The 20113-nt window shown below is 40.6% G+C and overlaps 1 protein-coding gene across 1 annotated transcript; it reads left to right on the plus strand.

Annotated features, from left to right (window-relative positions):
• Positions 1-1949: 1949 nt before the first annotated feature.
• Positions 1950-18931, plus strand: si:rp71-17i16.5 (phosphatidylinositol 4,5-bisphosphate 3-kinase catalytic subunit gamma isoform). The gene is made up of 12 exons (XM_049581871.1): positions 1950-2393; positions 4420-5627; positions 7626-8253; positions 8954-9019; positions 9662-9887; positions 10992-11086; positions 13231-13374; positions 13498-13588; positions 14436-14566; positions 15003-15114; positions 15347-15504; positions 16830-18931. The coding sequence occupies exons 1-12, from the start codon at positions 2148-2150 to the stop codon at positions 17085-17087; spliced, it is 3363 nt and encodes a 1120-aa protein (XP_049437828.1). The 5' UTR covers positions 1950-2147; the 3' UTR covers positions 17088-18931.
• Positions 18932-20113: the final 1182 nt, after the last annotated feature.

Genomic DNA, 20113 nt, shown 5'->3' on the forward strand with positions numbered 1-20113 from the left:
AATAAAACAGTTACAACAGAACAAAGGCCACAGTACAGTACATTTGATAGAATCTTTTTCATTAGGGTACTTTGAAAACTGAAACATTAACCTAGCTACTACTTAAAGGCATGGACAACACCAAACTCAAACTTTGTGAGGTGTTTTCTTACCTTGAAAATAGTTTAATAGAAAAATAAATCCTTATTACCGGATCCATATGTTTCTCACTTCTGAATTAATGGAATGAGATGAAAGTCATTCTAGCCCAGGCTCCTGAGCCTATAGAGTGAGTCCTGTCTTATCCATTCATTTCAATATTGGACCAGTACAGGATCTACAATGTGGAATGTTGCTTTATTTTTACTATTAGACTATTTTCAAAGTAAGAAAACAGACACATTTAGATTATTGGGTGGACTATGCCTTTCATGTTAGTCAGGCACAGGTCTAGAGCCTGTGTGGTAACACATCTGCACTGAATGAAAGAATGAAAGACACCCCCAGACTCACTCTTGTTTTGGAATAAGCATTGTCTGCTTAGCATTGTGTATCTCCATATTTGTATTTTTTTGATGCTGTGTCCACCGTGTTCATAGCTTTTTCTTTGTATGTATGCTACTTATGGTCTGGCACCTTGTTGTTACCTTTAAAAAAGTCCTTACCTGTGTGCTGTTATTGGCTGGGGGCTACATGCCCTGGAACATCAACACAGCAAAATTAAAAGAAAATAGGAAAATATTTTGTGAAAAAATGTTGTGTAAATTTGGAGCATTAATTGGCCCCCTCTCCGACAAGATAGCATAACATGGTTGGTACCAATGGATGTCTTAGGTCCTTTAGTTCAATATGATGAAAGTGTCTTCACTGTAGCTCTAAAACTTATTTGCTAAAAATGACTCTGCCTCACTTCTCACCATCAGCCCTGTACCCTGGCTTTTCTTTTAGAAGCCCCTGATTTTTGGTGAGGCATTCTGACTTTGCCAGTCAGGCAGCAGTCCCCCTCACATTTTTACATTAATGCATTGCACCCCTGACCCCCTCTGTCAGATGGACTGAACCATCTCAAAGTACCTGCGGGGGGATCAGATGGCACATTGAAATGTGTTTTAATAATAAAAAATACTTTTATTTATCCTATTAATACATGTAACTTGTTTTGTCAGTGATATAAGTCAGTAAGTATTGTTGTACTTGATCCAAATTAAAGGTCAACCATAGGTCTTTGTATGTCCCTCCCACCCCCCTTGGCCCTAGGAGGGGGTCATCTGTACCCTTTCACCCCAACGGCAGGCCTGATGAATACCGTAAATAGTGTGGCACAAGTGCAGATAGCTTGGTGGTTGGTTAAGAGACACAGAATTACTGCAGCTGTTGAGGTAACAGTAAAGTGACTGGCAATGGCAAGCAGTACTTGAAAATCCTCCCTGACATATTATGGCAACTGTGTGCAAAGACCCAGTAAAATATCACTGATTCCACCTTTCAGTTAAAAACAGGAACATTTAAGGTGCATCCATAATCCATTTTACAGTGCCTCATCAGAGTAGCAAGCCAAACAACCCAAACTGGTTTGGTGCATTCCTGTCAGACATTAGCACTGCTCCCATTTGACCTATTTGATAATGAACACTTTTCTCTTTGTTTTTATTACCATAGTTTTGAGTGCATGACAAATGCTGATTGGTAAACCAAGGGAAACACATTTCACTATGTATTGCATTTGTTTTAAAGTAAAATACTGTAAAAGTACTATGTACCTAGGCCTGTGAACACGTCCGAAAAGTTTACTGTAATTTATTATCGTAGCTCAAAAAGGGAACCAGGAAGTCAACCCCTTTACAATGCCAGTAAATGCTTTGTTAGTATTCATCTCTACACAGGTGTTTATGAAAGAATGAGGAAGTCCAACAGCAAACACAAAAAAGGAAACACAGAGTCTCACCCAGTCAAACAGGTACAGACTCACACACACTCCACCTTAGGATCTTAAGAAAGCAGCACCTGTCTTCCTCAGAGTTTTTAAATGATTTTCGGTAGTAATGCGCTACACCTGCAATGTCTTAATAGCAACCTGTGAATCATACTGCAGGAAGTGGTCTGATAATCAGTTAGATTCAGAGGTTGTTTTTTTTTCTGAACTCCAGGATTGAGTCTCCTAAGTATCAATGGATCCTACATTGCTCCTGCATCGGTCTGTCGTTCCACATCCAGTGGACCTTCTATCTGGAACGACAGCTCAAAGCTGCTCTGAGAACAACCTGAGGTTTATCTGTGAGTTTAAGCCCGGGCCTGGTCCACTGCAGGTGTCTGTAGATGAGGATTTCAATGTCAATATGGACAGCGAGTCAGTATCAGTCATCCTCCCTGCACAGTGCAGTGTCTACCAGCTGCGGCTGCGCATCTGTATACAGGTAGGTAAACCCCTTGTGTATGACCTACTGTTCAAATTTGCTTTATCGGTTCTATTTCTGAAGGTTTTATGCATTTTTAAATATATACACATGCATAGCTGGTCTTTGCCACTGGGTACATCTTAGATTCCCATTGTAGTAGGGGACTGTGAATGGATAGAATAGCCTTTGTGATGCAATGCTAGCCTTGTGGTTCGAGTGATGGCAATGTTAGTCAGTCCACTGCTTTGTATCAAACTGAAATGTCTCAACATCCAGTGGTGGAAGAAGTATTCAGATCCTTTACGGAAAAGTAGCAATACCACACTGTGATACTCAACTACAAGCAAAAGTTCTGCATTCAGATATAGGGGTTTCCTAGTCCAATCTCAAAGATCCGTACTGTACCGAGGCCAATCGAGTTATAGAGAGGCTGATCTAATCCTTTGTTTTACATCAGTGATCACTCAGGTGTTTTCACTTGCAAAGCTTTCATGCATAGCAACAGAGTGCAGCCTTTGTTAAATCTCTGGTTCCCCGCTTTCTGTCTCTGCTTGATTCTGTGTGAGTGTGTCTGTGTGTGCAAAAACAAAAGCAAAATGCAGTATGTTATGTCACTTACTGCAATTACAAGCACCCGTGTCATTTCAGCTCAGTGTGAGACACCCTTGCCACCACTACTACACGAGGGCAGGACACACAGACTACGTTGTTGTTTCGTGTCTGTTTGATGTAGTTTGTGTCTTTTTTTGTCATTTTACATCTATGTGTGGCCATTTTGAGTCTCCTCCTGGTTGGTATGTGTTAGTTTGACACATGGGCATTTTGCAAGTGAGGCCAGAGAAACCCCTGACACTTTGAGTGGAACATAGTTTATTTAGTTAACTCAGGCAAAGGATGCACTGAAGCAACAAACTCTGGAGAATACGCTCTTAAACTGACAGAGACATTCTCTCAAAACAGTGACAACGCCAAGAAGACTTAAGAGAAGGTCTGTTATTTTATACTTTATTTTGTAAAATAGATAAATAAATAAATAAATATGAAAGAACAGCTTGGATGCAGGGATTTTTTTCTTAATGCATTGCAGAGCCAGTCAACTGTCAAGCACAGGCTATACATTGGATTGATTTTAGTGTGCACTGTGCAGCTGTATTATACAGGATAATAGAAATATTGGATTGGGACAGATTCTCAATATTAAATGCCTTGGACTGGAATCGGGGGCAAAAAAAAATTTGATCAGGACATCCCTAATTACATATACATATATAATTTGTAAATGTATTAGTCACGCCATGTTACCTTGAATTTATAAGGAAAACTTTGTTTTTCTCCCATGTCTCCATGGGAAATGGTGAAAATATTGGATTATTAATTGATTAGGGACCACTTTTAACAACAACAAAACTATATCAAAACATTCGGTTACAAACTTGAAAGCAACTAAATAGGTTTCATTTTTAGATCAGTTTTAAATTGTACAAGTATCTTGAGTTTATACTAAAGTATAGTACTTGAGCAAATGTACTTAGTTACATTCCACCATTGTTGACAGCTGACTGGGGGGATTGCTTGAAATTTGGTACAGATAGTCATGGTGCTAAGGGGGTGAATGTTAATGACCGTTGTGATCCCCTGACTTGTCCTCTTGTGCCACCATGAGGTTTTTGGGTTTTAATGAAATACCTTGACAACTACTGAATGGTTTCCATGAAGTTGGGTTCACACATTTATGTCCCACTCAGGATGAATTTTGGATATCCTCTGGGTTGTTATTTAATCCATTATCAGATGAAAATGTTGAATTTCCTAAAACTTTGATGTCTCACCAAATACCTGCAAAACTAAAGACATTCCCACAGCATGTTAAACTAAGTGGAGAAAATGGTAAATATTATATCTGTTAAACATCAGAACTAGCGTTTAGTGCCATATGCTATCAACACTTTATGATACAACCTCATTGGGCTGCTCGTGTCCTGTAGACTTTTATAATCAAGCTGTAACCATTAACATTTTCGACTATTTATTTTTATGCTTTCAGGCACAGGAACAAAACTGCCATCCAGACCCACTTGCAATCCTGGACCCAGAGAAATACACTCTGCTTTATGCCAGGGGGGATGACTGGTATGAGGCCTACGATGACTGTCAGGTTATCAGGACGTCAGACATTCCATGGTCATATGACAACACTGGGCGTCTGTTGGCGCACATAGTGGTAACACCACTTGTGGCAGTTGACTCAGAGGAGAGGAAGAAACAGCAGGAGTGTCTGGCTGAACTGATAGGACACAACCTGGAGAAAGAAGCATCTGACAGGCTTGGTGAGCTCACATTCACCCGCAGAAAACTGGCTTCTCCGAGAAGACAAGAGCTGAGGGATCGGGATGATGAGTTATACGCCACAGAACCTTGGATAACACATGCCCCCATTCCAAATGACCTACAGGACCAGCTAAACAGAAAGCTTCCTGTCACCCTTCATTATATGAGCAAGCTCAGCTTCAGCATACAGGTGGATTTTAGTGCAACTCCAAGTGTACTTCTTACGGTTTTTAGAAAGGTGATGGCAGATCAGGGGCTCGTTTACGACACTTCTGAAAGGCTGGTGTTGAAGGTCTCTGGGAGGGAGGAGTTTTTATCTGGAGACTACCCCCTGAGCAGTTTCCTCTGGGTTCGACAGTGCTTAAAAGCCATTCATGACCTCCACCTCTCTGTGGTCCCTGTGTCGCAGGTTGTCAATGAGACTGTCAGGTTTGTAGACTTGCCACTCGTTGATGGTTCCAGTGGCCAGTTTAGCTCCCACGATGACCTCCGCCTTGAAGGGAAGGATCTGGACGACATTTTCATGATATCCTTGTGGGACTGCAACAGAAGACTCAGAGTGAAGCTGCTTGGCTTTGACATCCCAAAACTTCCAAGCAAATGCCCTCAGTCAGTTTATGTAACAGCATCCATACTTTATGGTAACAAGGTTCTCTCTTCGGTGTCCTCAACTCCCAAGGCCTTCGCAGATGAAGTGCTGTGGAATGAGTGGCTTGACTTTGATGTTCTCCTCAGGGATCTGCCACGTGGAGCCAAGCTGGGCTTCACGATTAATGCTAGTGCTGGTGACATCACCCCAGACCGAAAGTCCACAATAATCAAAGACCCAAAGCCGCCACTGCCCTCAGTCACTAAAGCACCAGACCTGCAGAAAGGGAAGGGGAAGGTGCTCTACTTTGTCAATCTCCTGCTCATTGATCACAGGTCAGATTTTTCTTATCAGTTACAATGTTGTGATATAATTCAGTATCTTTACAGTGTTTATTGTCAAAAAGGGATAACACAGTAACATGCGATTTTCTAGTAGCTGATAAAAAATGTTGTGTCTTTTTACTTTTAGTATGTCCTGCAGCTGCCCTTAAAAAGTATATACTGTTGCATGCAGTATGCACACAGTCAGGACGTACTGTACTACTCTCTCATAGCAGTACACCCTGAACTTTGACTCTCTTGCTTTCATATACGTTACCTTGGAGATAAAACAAACGCCAGAGAGCTCTGCTGTTGTTACTTTGCAATGTAGTTTAACTTTTAAGTTAGAACTGCATAGATTGTAGATTCCAACATATTATCTATGCGACGGTAAAATTACATCTGCAGTTCTTTGTAATTGTTATTTTTATAGTTAGGTCCTTCTGTTGTTCGAAATATTCATGATTATTTTGTTCGCTTAATTAATATTCCTATTATTACTGTTCGACTGGTCATCAGTTACTTGAAAGTTCTGTCAGCCATCAATACGATTTCTGATAACTGTCAAACAGCTGCCAATGAGTTGTCAAGCTGTCATGTGTTTGCAGCTCAATTGATGTGACATATTGATCACTGCACTGTGGATTGTGGGTCAGAATAGCCAAAAAAACATGTTGGCCTGCATACTGCATAATCAGACCAGGTGCAGTAAAACATTCTGGTATTTTTGGCATCCTGCATCTGACATACTATGTATTGGAACATACTAAATCTTTTTCTGGCACACTATATAGTATGGCAGTATGGCCGTTGGAATGTGCAGGGGGTCTGCAAACTTTAGGTTGCCAACAGATTTACCTAAAAGGATGTAAATATTTTGCGATTTCCTGTAAATTCTTTGAAGGCTGCTGGAAACTGTCTCTCCTGCTGCTGCCGCCTAATTTGATCCACTTTCCAGGCCAGGCACACTTCGTCTCAAATGAGCCTAATGAGTATGAGCAGTAGTCAAATAGTCAGCCTGTCTAGTTGGTTGTGTCCAAAATGAATCACTATTCCCTAATTCGTATTTCCCTGTGCAGCGGAATCTATCAAGGTCCCTAATTATTAGTTGTAACTCACTCAAATAAATGATGTGAATTTGGACATTAATCATGGTAGTGGGCTGAAGGAATGTAAACGTTCACATTCCTCCAGCCCACTACCTTTGCTAAGGCAACAAGTGGCAACTGACATTATCCTATTAGCTTAGCAAACAATAGCTATTAGCTTCCCAACAACAATAAACAACAAACAATACTGCAAAAGCCAGCTAACACAAATTTCATTAGCTATATTCCTTTTTGAGCGTTATTAAAGTTCATGAATTAGCTTTTCCTAACAAACCCCCATATGCATGTTTCTGCTTACTTGAGAAGACCGCCGTTTGGCCTTTTAGCCCAACATACTGCGTGACGAGTGATAAGCGTAGATCTATAATAATAATCACGATAAGCAACAGCCATTGCTGCTGCTGACAACTGTCTATTTGTTGGTTGCTAGGTGATAGAAATTTGCAATGCATAATGATATAGTTTTAATATTGTAGTGAGCACAGATATAGAGAGGTGCAGGAATGAGTCATAAAACCTGGAAATGAGTTAGCATTTTTGCAGTCATGGTTCCTTCGTCTCAAAGTCTGTATTTTTGGTTAGATGCCTGAAATAAGGTCTGTGGTTAACATAAGCTTCAACAGACTTTCATGGTTTGTTCTATGGTATAAAATATGTCAGTAAATACCCCACTCGTGAATTTTGAAGTTTTTATGTGTCTCAGGCGGTTGCTAACAAGCAGCTAAATGAGACTTAAGACTGAACATTTATTCACAAGGGAGGTCAACATAAAAACTGCTCCCATACAGTTAGTAGTTAGTATTGCTACAGTCACTGCAAGTATCATAATTTGATAACAGCACTGGTCTATCACAACTTCATAACAAATCTTTTCATATTGCACACTTATTCATCTCTACAGGTCCGTCCTAAGTCAGGGCCCCTACACCTTGCACATGTGGTTCTACCCAGACCTGGATGATGAGGCCATCACCTACCAGGCAGACAAGCTCTCCTCTGCTACCAACCCAGACATAGCTGACTCCATGGCTATCAGCTTCCTTCTAGATCGCTACAGTTTCCCTGTGGTTCTGCCAAATAGCTTCAGCTCCTCTCAATGCTCCACCAAATCTACTGCTTCCCCCGATGCTCTCTCCTCCTCGCCCCCTTCCAACGTATCTAGCGCGGATTCTTCCTTTCTGAATGTGAAACCTCTCCAGAATTCAGGGATTGACACTGTGTCTCTCAGATCCCCGTCTCCCGTCACCAGCACCAACAAGTCTTGCCTCAGAAGGTTCCGGGAGGAGAGCCTCCGCTACGCCTCCAATCTGCCCCATTATCTGCGCAGTGTTAATTGGATGAACCGTAGAGCAGTTGAGGACATCCACTGGCTACTGGGAATGCTGGATCCTGGAGAACTGGACGTAACAGTGGCTCTGGAGCTGTTAAGCATGGACTTTGCTGATGTGACAGTCAGGAGACTTGCAGTCCAGAGATTGGAGTGCCTGTCCAATGACGATGTATTGAAGTATTTGCTGCAGCTAGTGCAGGTATGTGAATCGAAATAGACAATAGGCAAAATGTGTGTGCTGTTTGTTGATCTGGAAAAAATCAAGACAAATTCAAAGTGTCTGTGTGAATGAACTGTGAATATAATGATAAGATTTGAACGTGATTTTGTATTGGAAACCCCTTCCAATATTATGCAATGCAGTGCAAAGACACCACTCCTGTTGCCTCAAAAGTAGTACAGATTTACTTCATCATCTTATACATTAACTTCCAGGCAGAAAACCCTCATGTCATCTACAAAGAATGGGCAGACACTGCCTCAATTAGTCAGTTTTTAGCCACCAAAAAAAAAAAAAAAAAATCAATATCAGTTTAAGTGTGCGCTATATTTAAAATATTTTCACTGCTTTACCTTGACATTAGACAGCCTTTTCTAACAGGGAACATAAGCTGCAGGTAATGACTGCATTACCTACAGAAGCTGAGAGCTGAAATACATCGCAAGAAAAGCTAGACGCTAAACTGTAATAAAAGTTGAATTGTAAATTAACCGAAAATCATAAAAGGCACATTGCTTTGTATTTTTAAAAGCACAAGTTACTATGAGCAGGCACTTGAGATTTTTTCTTTTACATTAACCAAAGGACTCAAGTGTCAGTGGAGATGTATTGAGAGGTTGTGACTGTGGGTTGGTGTCACTACTTACAATTTGTCTCTCTGTCCTGTTTATTCATACAGACCCTCAAAGTGGAACCTTACCATGACAGTTTCCTCGCTCGGTACCTCATCCAAAGAGCCCTGCGGGTGAGTCGTACAGCATGCTAACATTCAGTGTACACATATAAGGATGTTAGTGACACATCCTTTTGCTATTTTTGTTACCATCCCCAACATGTTTATAGCCCACAGATTTCATTTTGCATGTAGAGTCTTAACTTGGTTTTGTAGATGAACGATGAACTGTGTTTACTGACAGTAGTTTTCCAGTGTTCCAGAGCCAGTGTTATAATACAATCAAGAAAGTTTTTAATGCAGTGCAGCCTGAGGGGTCAAAGGTCACAGGCATTTGATGTTGGTTTTCAGCCTTGCCCCTTACATGCACAGATTTCTTTAGATTAAATTCAGATTGAGTATATATTTACAAAAAAACAATTAAATTTATCAGTTTGAACATTAAAAATCTTGTTTCTGTACTGCATTTAATAAATATAGGTTAAATTGTTAACCTATTCATTGGTGAGGTTGAGATTAGAGTTGAATTTTTGTAGTTGCAACTTTGTCCAGATATACCAGAAAAGCCATTTATATTAGTCCTGTAAGAATTAATTTCAAACTGTTGTGATTCAAAGTGGCCTCACAACAGTAAAAACGTGAACTGCAGCTACACCTGTGTCTGTGTCCTTCTCTCTGACTCACTCACCCCAACTGTCACCTCCTTCACTGCAGAGCAAGAGGATCGGCCACTTCTTCTTCTGGTATGTCCGCAGTGAGGTGGCAGGGTGTCCGTACTTCCGCCAGCGCATGGCTGTGATTCTGGAGGCCTACCTGCTGGGCTGTGGTCAGGCCATGCTCGACAGCTTCACCCAGCAGGTCCAGGCTGTGAAGGCCCTAGAGGAGGTTGCTATTATGATTAAGAAAATGTACCCCGACAAGACTGACCTTCCTCCTACAGGTGAGACACATCTGAGAAAGATTATTCTTATGGATTAGAATATTGTGCTTTTACTTTTACAGAATAATAAAGTCAGAATTTATCCATCCATTTTCTGCTGTCTCAGGGTGAGATGCTGCAGCTCCTTCCTAGCTAATTCATAAATTGTCTGTGAAATGCTCTTGGGAGCTACTGCGCCCGACAACACAGCTCTCAGGTTCCCAGGGACACACAAATCCTCCACTGTGATAAGGTGGCAGTTCTTGGAGGGGTAAAATCAAAATTAATATTGTCATCCTGTTTTTTCCAACATCAACAGGACTGAGCTGGTTAAATGATGATGACATTCATAAAATTGGGCGACACATGTAGAGACAGATTGAAAGAAAGAATTATCAAAATTGAAGCAGCAGAGAGCAAGACATCATAATATTTGGTTTCTAGTATTTGATCCCACCCTTCCCATGAGGCAACACACCAGCAGATTGAAATGTAAACCTGATGATGGAACCAGAGGAAAAGTCAGAGGATCAACAAAGTCATTTGGATTGATCCTCTGGGCAACATGGGTATTTGTACCAAATTTCATGGCAATCCAACCAATAGTCAACCAAAATCTACGTAGTTCATCACTGAGTCCAAGTGAATGTTTGTGGTGAATTTGACTACATTCCCTCAAGGAAGTCTTGAGATGTTGCACTCACAAGAATGGGTCGGACGGTGGACTGCAGACAGATGGACAGACAGCTGTATGTACGTGTATGTGCATACGTATGAATGGACTTACAGACGACCTGAAAACATAATGCCTCCGGCCACAGCTAACGCTGTTGCAGGGGCATAAATACAAGTCAAAGCTTAAAGTCTAGAAAAACACCCAATCCTCCTGCTATCAGTGATTGGCTGATAAGCACCACATGTGGAGTTCCCATTAATACACATAAAGAAATCCACTCCAAGTTGTGCAAATGTTGGTGGTTGGGTTTCTTCATGTATTAATTGTGCCTATGGGTTTTTTCATATTTTAAAGATTTTTTGTTATTTGCCAAGTAACCTGAAAGAAGCCATTTGGTGCGTCAGTAAACTAATTTCCCTAAGTGTATTTTTGTGTTTCTGTCTCTTTAGCTCCCCTCAGGCTTCAAGAGCTTCTTAGGAACTGTAATTTGCCAAATGAATTCCTGCTCCCCTTTGACCCGCGCATCAAAGCTGGAAGCATTCTGGTAAGCCATGCTCGTGCTGTTAGTGTGTGTGAGCAAATTCTAAGTGTGTTTGTGTTGAATAAGTTGGGAAAAAAAAGGTATTTGTCTTTTAAATTGATCTTTGCCTGATATGTTTAGTCTTTTTGTGGTTCATCCTAATGCATCTAATGCAGCCCTATTTTATATTTTTGACCACATACTGTCTTCACCTCGTGTATATACGTACTTAGCGAGTTTCACCTTTTATTAAAAGCATATATATATATATATATATATATATATATATATATATATATATAGAGCTATGTGACAAGCTGTCCAACAACTGTTGGTTTTAGAGACTGTGAAATTAATTATGCTGTATTAAATTTCTTGAAAAGGGGCGGGCGCTATCTTGTGAGGAACATGCTGTGTTACCTGTGCTTTTTATGGTGGTCAAGCAACCGCATTTTGACAAATTAATCACAATAAACATTAACCACATGATCCAAGGCTGGACTACAGACCATAGAGTTTTAATGATAATTAGATTCCAGACGTCAATACAGCGCCTCCTCATTCCAATGGATTTACTCATCTGGCACATGTGCCAAAAAAGTTGTGTAGCTTTACTTTCGCAGTATGCAGCCCACTGAATATGCACTGCAGTGTTTCTCCTGCTGGCTCTGTTTGCAAGTTCCCACTTGCAAACAGCTTTCGCGCATTTCTTGGCTTGAGGAAAGTTCGACAAATAAAAACCCACTCTGGTTTAAAGAATTCAAAATAAAAAAGGTCATGATTAATATCTTGTTTGCAGATGTAGGTGTCCTGTCAACAGTTCAACAGATGTCTCTTTTACAGCGGAGATGCTTTTTGGGCCGCAGGAGATTTGTTTCTGCAATACTGCGAGTAGCCATTGGGAAAAAATTGCTGCACAGCTGATTGGCTTTGCTGGGGTCCTACTACAGACCCCAGTGCACTACCTCCACTCGCAAATCCACATATCGTAAACTATCTTGTTTTTGGACTTAAGGCTCATTTGTACTCCCTTTACGCACAAAAATAGATTTGTCCTTTTTAACTGCCCTCATACTTCCATTCATACTTCTTGATGGCAGATATACAGCCAATAGATGGCACCAGAGAGCATGGTCAAAAGTTTCACATATCAACAAACAAGGCAAGCTGGTTACAACCGTCTCTCCTGCCTCTCACTTTGCTCTCCTTTTACATCCATCTCCATGTCTTCCTTCTGCCCATTCCCATCATTTTCATGTTCTATTAGCAGGCCAGTACAGCTACTCTGACCTACAGGAGTCAGAATGTTAAAATGTTTGCTTGGTTGAACTTATCATTTTCCAGGGGATGTGATTACTACATCACAATCAAACAAATCAATAAACATTAAACAGTTTGTAATATAAAAGCTGGAGTGTGGAACCTCGGTTGCATTCATGCCCTTTTCAAATAAATGCACAAAATACTGATAAGCCTACCACCTCCAAGAAAAGCTCTCTTTTTCACAGTATAACCTACCAGAGTTGTGATGTCTGGTGTCTGTAGCAACTTTTCCGTACTGGCACAGTGGAAGTCATGCATTTACATCAACGTGCCAGAGCAAAAGGGGGCAGGAAGGGGGAGAGACCATGGTGACAATCCTAAGAAGTGGCCAAGAAGTTTCTGGAGTGGATGCTCCAGATAAATAGAAACTTAACAATGAGAGGAAGAATTAAAGTACAGCAAGTAAAGCAACAGCGAGCCTCGACAGAGAGGAGAAACAAGTATCACCATTGTTGTAGATTTTTTTTGTTGTAAAGCACTGACAGAAAAAAAAGGGACGGGTGGGGAAGATGCTGCTTGTGTCGACAGTGTCTGTGTAAATAATCTCCCTGCCAGAAGGGGAGACAACTCCAGCTTTAAACTACCTAATCTAAAGTAATTATGACTAAAATATACCCACTCTGACGGTGATGATGCAGCCTGTTTGTGTGCCGGCCCATGTGCTCAGAGGGATAAATACATACATATTTTCTAAACATATATATTTTTTTTAAAAATCGCACGTAGTTACTGATACTACAGTTTGAAGGCTATAGTCCACATCACGCCTCCACTACAACCCCATACATATGAACTGTCAAGTTCAAAATAAACAAATAAGTTCTCTTTATATCTCTCTCCTCCAGCTGGACAAATGTAAGGTGATGGCCTCCAAGAAGAAGCCACTGTGGCTTGAGTTCTCTCCCATGCCATCGCCCACCTCTGCTACACCTGTCGGAATAATTTTCAAAGAGGGGGACGACCTCAGACAGGACATGCTGGTCATTCAGGTCAAGGAGATTTTTGACCTTAATTATTCATGTTACTGAAAAAGGAATGCTGGTGTTTATGTTGGTGAATATATTCTACCATGGGATAAAATGAAAACTGACTTGGTGTATCTTCCTGTTTAGACGCTGGTGGTGATGGACTCTATCTGGCAGGAGAAATCACTGGACCTTAACCTTATTCCATATGGCTGCATCTCCACAGGACACAACATAGGTCATCTTCCCATTTATTATTTATTCATTAACCTATACTATCCAAAAGCCTCCGCTGCAAATCACCAACTGCTTATAAAGTCAATACACCTGATTACACTCTACTTAAAATAACTTGGAATGTTGTCTCTGTTTCCTAATTATTAGTGCCATTTTACATAGTTTTCTTCCGGCAACCTGTAGGAAATAATCAACAAGTCTGCCAACCCATATGACCATATAGGTCGTTTGTTTCTACCTCTAATACTACTCGCATTAGGGTTTTCTAAATTACCGCCCCCCCAGTGGTAGGAGATCAATACAGCCTCACACCCTAATGACAGAATAGGTCATTTGCAAGTGACTCCTTAAATGACATATAGACTTGTTGATGGTTGCAGTTTAAAATGTTTGGTTTTTGTGAAATGGTCCCATTTGATCCAATTTAAATCTGTGTAATGTTACTGTATAATATTACACAGTTACATGAATATATTATTATCATTATTTAACATTGTCCAGGGGTTTATATCACTTAAGATTTACTTTAATTCATTTAATTAAGTGTGACATGTTGTATGGATGGTGATGTGTCTCCGGGTGGGTTTGAGGGGGGAACACTGAGTCAAAAGTCCTGGGGCAGGTTTTTTTCCCCGCTGCACCCCTGATTGCTGGGGCTTCCTTTGTTAGTTGTTACAGAATTGAAGAGGAATGTGTAACTAATTAAGAAATAAAAACTAAATAGGCAATAACAAGTTTGCTTATGCTTAAAAGTATGCTTTCTACAGGACATCCTTAATAACCAGGATGTCCTGTAGAAAGTGATGTGGAGAAAAAATAAAAATTACAGTCAAGTTTCTCTTCAACAGGTATGATTGAGATTGTGAGGGACGCAGCGACCATTGCTGCAGTACAGAGGAACCATGGAGGAACGAATGGAGCCTTCAGAAACGATGCTCTGTTTGAGTGGCTCAAGTCCAAATGTCCACTCCAGGAAATAGTAAGTAATATGGGAAACATAGACAGGATTCAAAGTCAGGTTTTCTACAAGATTTGGACCTAAAGGAACATGTTATATTACATTACAAATGAAAAAGCACACTCCATTCAGGCCTTCTCCTTTAATGTGTTAAATGTGGCTGTTAAATGTGTTAATGTGGCTAAACAACAGGCTGGGTCTCTTCAATTGGTGCAGCTGCCCACAGTCAAACACTGAAAAATAGTCATTTCTGTTTTTGACTGTGCTCATATGGTGAGACTACTGTCTTTAAATACTTTCACTTTTACTTTCCAATGAAACAGTTTTGACAGCTTGTCTTGTGTTATATAAAATACTGTACATGTAAATAATTGTGATGTATGAATCAGCTGTATTTTCATGCTCTGCCACCATACCAATTATGTTATTGCACTGCTGTGATCTCGTTTGACCCCAGCACTACAAGACAGTGGAGAGATTTGTGAAGTCCTGTGCTGGTTACTGTGTGGCCACCTATGTTCTGGGTATAGGAGATCGACACAATGACAACATCATGGTCACAGACCAAGGTATACACCACAAAGTTTTGGTTCATATTACACTGACTATTAACTGAACCTAGCTGAGTAAACCTGTCTGCATTTGTAACCATGTAAACAATCCAGATAATGTAGGACACTAAGAGAATGACTCAAAGAATGACTCAAGAAAAGATGAACAGTTAAACAAAACACTGAATAATTGAACCATATGAGTTGACTGACAGAACGTTGATAATTTTGTATTTCTTGGGCATCTCAGGGAACCTGTTTCACATCGACTTTGGTCACATCCTGGGCAACAGGAAGCACTTCCTTGGTGTGAGCAGGGAACGTGTACCATTCGTCCTCACACCTGACTTCCTGTATGTCATGGGTAGGGGCAAAGGGCGCAACAGCCTCTACTTTCAGCGGTTCAGGGTGAGAAGACCTGATATATAAGGCTAGAGTTGTTTTATACATTTACTGTTGTCAACAAATCCTATGATTAGACTAAAATGTGTTAATAAGTCTGTCAGTGCTGTCCAACTTTCCCACCCTATCTGTGACTCCCAGCCTTAATCTCATAGGTTCCTGTTGAAGTCGTACCTTTAAAGGTTCAGTGTTTGGTATTAAGAGCATAAATATAGCAGCAAACCAAAATTTGCCATGTAAAGATATAGTACAGTAATGGTGTCCTGAGCAGAGGATGAAGTCCTGCACACTTTGTGTGTGTTGTTGGAGCTTCTCTGTTCTTTGTTGTGGTCGACAGGGCAGCCACGCAAGCATGTTAGTACATGTGAGTGTCTGTGTGTGCAATCCCAGTGGCTAGCTCAGGTCAAAATAAACCCTTACTTCACAGAGTTAGATGTGAAAATATGCTGTTTTCCCTGGGACTCTCTGCTGTTGCAGGCACCAGACAGGCTGGGTGCTTGCAGTCGCTCCTATTCGACACTGTTAAGTTTATCTCCACCACTCACAGTCAGCTCAGCTGCCTGTTCCGCCACACTGACCTCTGGAGGTGCATGCATGCAAAAAATCCTTAGGACAGCCTCTCCAGTATGAGGTTAATAGAAGGATGTTCATCTGTATTTTTGAAGGTATTGAAAATTTTGCACTCGGGATTTTCGAATACCCTGGTATACCGTAATACTGTAATAATCCCGTGATATTGCCCAAGCCCAGTTGTGTCTTTTCAACTGCTTTCACAGGATATGTACAGTTCCTGCTCATTCGATGCGTTTTTATGTTTATATTTTTGTGCAACAAAAGCATGTGGTTAGATTAAGAAAAAAACATCATCACAAGGAAAGCAAACAGCGGGGTCCTGAGTGAAAGTCTGGGGTTTGTTGGACCCATCCACCACCCCTACCATCTGTTCACTAGGGACTTTTCAGCTCCTTGCATTATGTTGTTACCTGCTGCGTTTCAAACTGACGCTCTACGGTGTATCATACCACTGCAAAAGGTGTCTTTTTGTGTCGATGTCTGACACCAAAATCATTGACAAAGTGGAGGCATACACCATTATTATGTTAATTACATTGAAATAGAAATGAGCACACAATTTCTGTGACAGAGCATTTCTATACAGCATAACTTTTATGAGGAATGATTATGTGTGTGTATGTGTGTGTGTGCATATGAATAAATGCACTGCAGATATTGGTAAGATAATGTTTCTTACTTCCTGTTATTCCTTGCCCTTATATCCTCTGTCTCTGTCCTCTGTTCCTTCTTTTGTCTTTCCCACCTGCCCATATTAGGACACCTGCACCCAGGCATACCTCTCCCTGCGTGCGCATTCTCGTCTACTGATCACTCTTTTCTCCGTCATGCTGCTGACGGGTATCCCGGAGCTGAGTGCTGCAGAGGATATGCGCTACCTGCGGGAGGCATTGCAGGAGGAACAGAATGAGGCAGAGGCCAAGGAGCATTTCCTTCAGCAGATCGCTGAGTGTGAGCAGAAGGGCTGGACCGTGCAGGCCAACTGGTGGATCCACATGGTGGCAGGCATCAAGTAGACTGTAGAGGATTTGAAATCTGAAATCATGATGCTTCAGGCCTGAAGGAGGGGAAATGGTCACATGTCTGTATGTAAATTTTTTAAAAATTTGTTTTCATTGTTTATTTTTTATGTGTTATTATTATAGATATGTATTGTCTAGTATCCCTCTCCTTCTCAACAGCTCTTATGTCATGATATGCTTTTAGCAGCAAAGATGCTCTTCAGACTTGCTAAACAGTATGGGCAAAAACATTACAAGCATGATATCCTTATGGTTACACACTGTACATACATGGGCTGTATACAGTACACTGTCCACGTGTGCATCAGTTTTGGATCATTACGAACAGCGCCTCAATTTAGGCTTGTGACATGCATTGTGTCTTTTCAAAATACGTTCACAGGAAATGTGAATGTACAGTTTCTACTCCAGGGGCGTAATTGGGGCCCATAGGGTGGGGGGCCCATAGAGAAAGCAGGCCCTTGCAAGTGATTCAGAATACCACCTCAGAAATATAGCTGTGTTCAAAGAGGAATGATGTTTTTTCTTCTTTTTCCTTTTCAAAATATGGAATGATTTTTGCTTGGTTATATGTACTACGTTGATGTTGTCAAGTCTCTATTTGATCCTGTGAAGAGACGATACATGCGCAACAGCGTGCACAAAGGCCCATCATAACAGCATGCACTGGGGCCCATGAAGATTACCTTATGCCAAGGCTCAGCTCGTTACTTACATACAGTCTTTTTTAAAATAAGCTTGCTACATAGGTAAAACACTTCATTATCATGTTTCCTTAAGTTTAGGCAACAAAAATCCCTGGATAGATTTAGGCAACAAAAGCACTTTGCTTGAGGTAAGGGAAAGATGGTGATTTTGGTTAAATGGTTACAAAAAAGCTAATAATAATGCTAATAATAACGATGCTGGAATGGAAGATGGAAAACAAATGAAATAGGCCTACATTGTCATCAACATTTTCTCGATATCTTGTTTCATCAACGTTTTTAGGACTTGCCAGGTGCATTAATCATTATGTCATGTATCCTTTTTTTTTAAACTGTCCATTTTGAGAAACAATGTTATAGGAATGCAATAGTTAATCAAAAGAAATAAACGGACCATTTTTACAGCAATTACTGATGTGAATTTTACGTTAGTCTGGTTGACATAAAAATGTGGAGATCAATAAGATAACATTAATAATGGCCTGCTCCTTGTCATGTAAAACCCCTTCATACCACGATAGGTCTTACAGAGGAGGCACTCAGTGGGACGTGACGAATGGAGAACTACTTAAACATCCACGTGTCAGTGAGAATTGGATGCCATTAACGACGTGGTTAATTCCGAGATATGAGACTGACCAGTGGCTGCTACTTTAGGCTGTAATAACGATGCCCTGGTACATAGGTACCCCAATGGACATATGCACATACATACTCCTACCCACACACCCATATGTACATACATATATATATATATATATATATATATATATATATACACACACATGTACATACATGCTCGTCTGCATACATCTACACCCATGTACCCATCTAATACGCTATTGAGTTGCATAATGGGAAATGCAAGACTTCTGTATTTTGTAGCCTGTCCCAACTTAGGGAATAAAAATAAGGATATCCCAACCTCTTCTGTTTTGATTTTGACTCTTCCTTTTTCTGTCTCTTGCTAGTACAACAACTATGGAAGTACAATCCTACATCACTGGGGTACCTTTTAATTTGTTTTTATAAAGCATGTAAAAGGTGAAATGAAAGAGTCTGACTTCATTTGTGTTCATATTGCTGAAAGTTGTACTGATTTTGAATCAAATAAAAACCTAAATGATGTAATGCCTCGTCTTTACCATTTCTTATCCTGTATTTAGGGACTTTGTGGTCCCAGAACAAATGTTATTGTAATGCAATTAAGGTCACAAAAGGGGAGTGCACAGTACATGCATGCATAGTATTGGTGCAGAAAGAGGACAGTGTATGGGGAGAAATGTAGGGAGAGGAGGGGCCAGGGATTTTAGAGCATCGGGGGGTATAAGGGAGGGGTTGGGATGGGCTTCAGAGTAGAGGAAGGGGGTACAGGAGGCAGCGCCCTACACTGTATCTCAGACTACCAGACACAGCATCACTGCCACATGGCCCAGGACCAAACCTCTGCACTCTGTCTGTCTCCTCATTTGTCTGTCTGTCTGTACCATAGTTACATTATCATTATTTTCCTTTATCAAACTCAGTTCAATCCAGATTCTTATGTTTCACCCTCTCTTCCTCTGTGTCCCTTACCTTGACTTAGGTGAGCATTTCATTTAGTTGATAAGACCTAAAGACATGGCACAATCAAGCCCGGACATGAATGTTCACTGCCTTCATTCACTCCAGCTTGCTGCACATGGTAAGTCCATGCTATCTATAAAATAATTATCCTGCTGACTTTTGTGTTTTTTCATGTTAAGCATTGACCTTAATTAAAAGTTTGTTGCCGGGGCCAAATAAACCAAAAGTTACTCCGCTGGACCCATGTTGCTTGGTTACAAAATCAAATGAAGGGCCATTATCTTTAAATATTTTAAGGGCAAAACAAGATGAGAACTGAAATGGACAGGAGACATAAGAAATTTATTGTCAGTGTCAGTGTTGACCATTTGGCATCCTGCTACAGCCATTTGTAATCAAGCAGAATGTGACAATTATGCCTATATAGCCCTGGATGGACCCAGTTGTACATTATTTTTACATTTGAGACTTCTGCATTGAAATTTACTTTTGAATCGCATGTATAAGCCTGTTTTGTTGTTTGACCTTTCAAAGACTCTTCTAATTCTCTCCACTGTGCAATGAAGAAGATTTTACTTACCAGTCAGTAAAAGGTGCCACACTGTGGCACAGGAGAAATGGTGAGGTTTTTCAGAACCAGTGATTGCATTTGAGGCACATACTGAAGTTTCATAATGCAGTTTTACATAGGGTTTCTGTCATTTGTCTATTAGTTAATAGCAAATTAGCTTCCTTTTATCAATAATC

This window comes from Epinephelus fuscoguttatus, linkage group LG7, assembly GCF_011397635.1.
Source record: "Epinephelus fuscoguttatus linkage group LG7, E.fuscoguttatus.final_Chr_v1".
NCBI lineage: Eukaryota > Metazoa > Chordata > Actinopteri > Perciformes > Serranidae > Epinephelus > Epinephelus fuscoguttatus.

Bases quoted from the DNA above. Each gene is read 5' to 3' on its own strand.
- si:rp71-17i16.5 (XM_049581871.1), top strand. From the start codon at position 2,148: ATGGATCCTACATTGCTCCTGCATCGGTCTGTCGTTCCACATCCAGTG. The intron at 8,254-8,953 runs GTATGTGAATCG...TTATTCATACAG, and splicing joins ATTTGCTGCAGCTAGTGCAG to ACCCTCAAAGTGGAACCTTA. The intron at 9,888-10,991 runs GTGAGACACATC...CTGTCTCTTTAG, and splicing joins GACTGACCTTCCTCCTACAG to CTCCCCTCAGGCTTCAAGAG.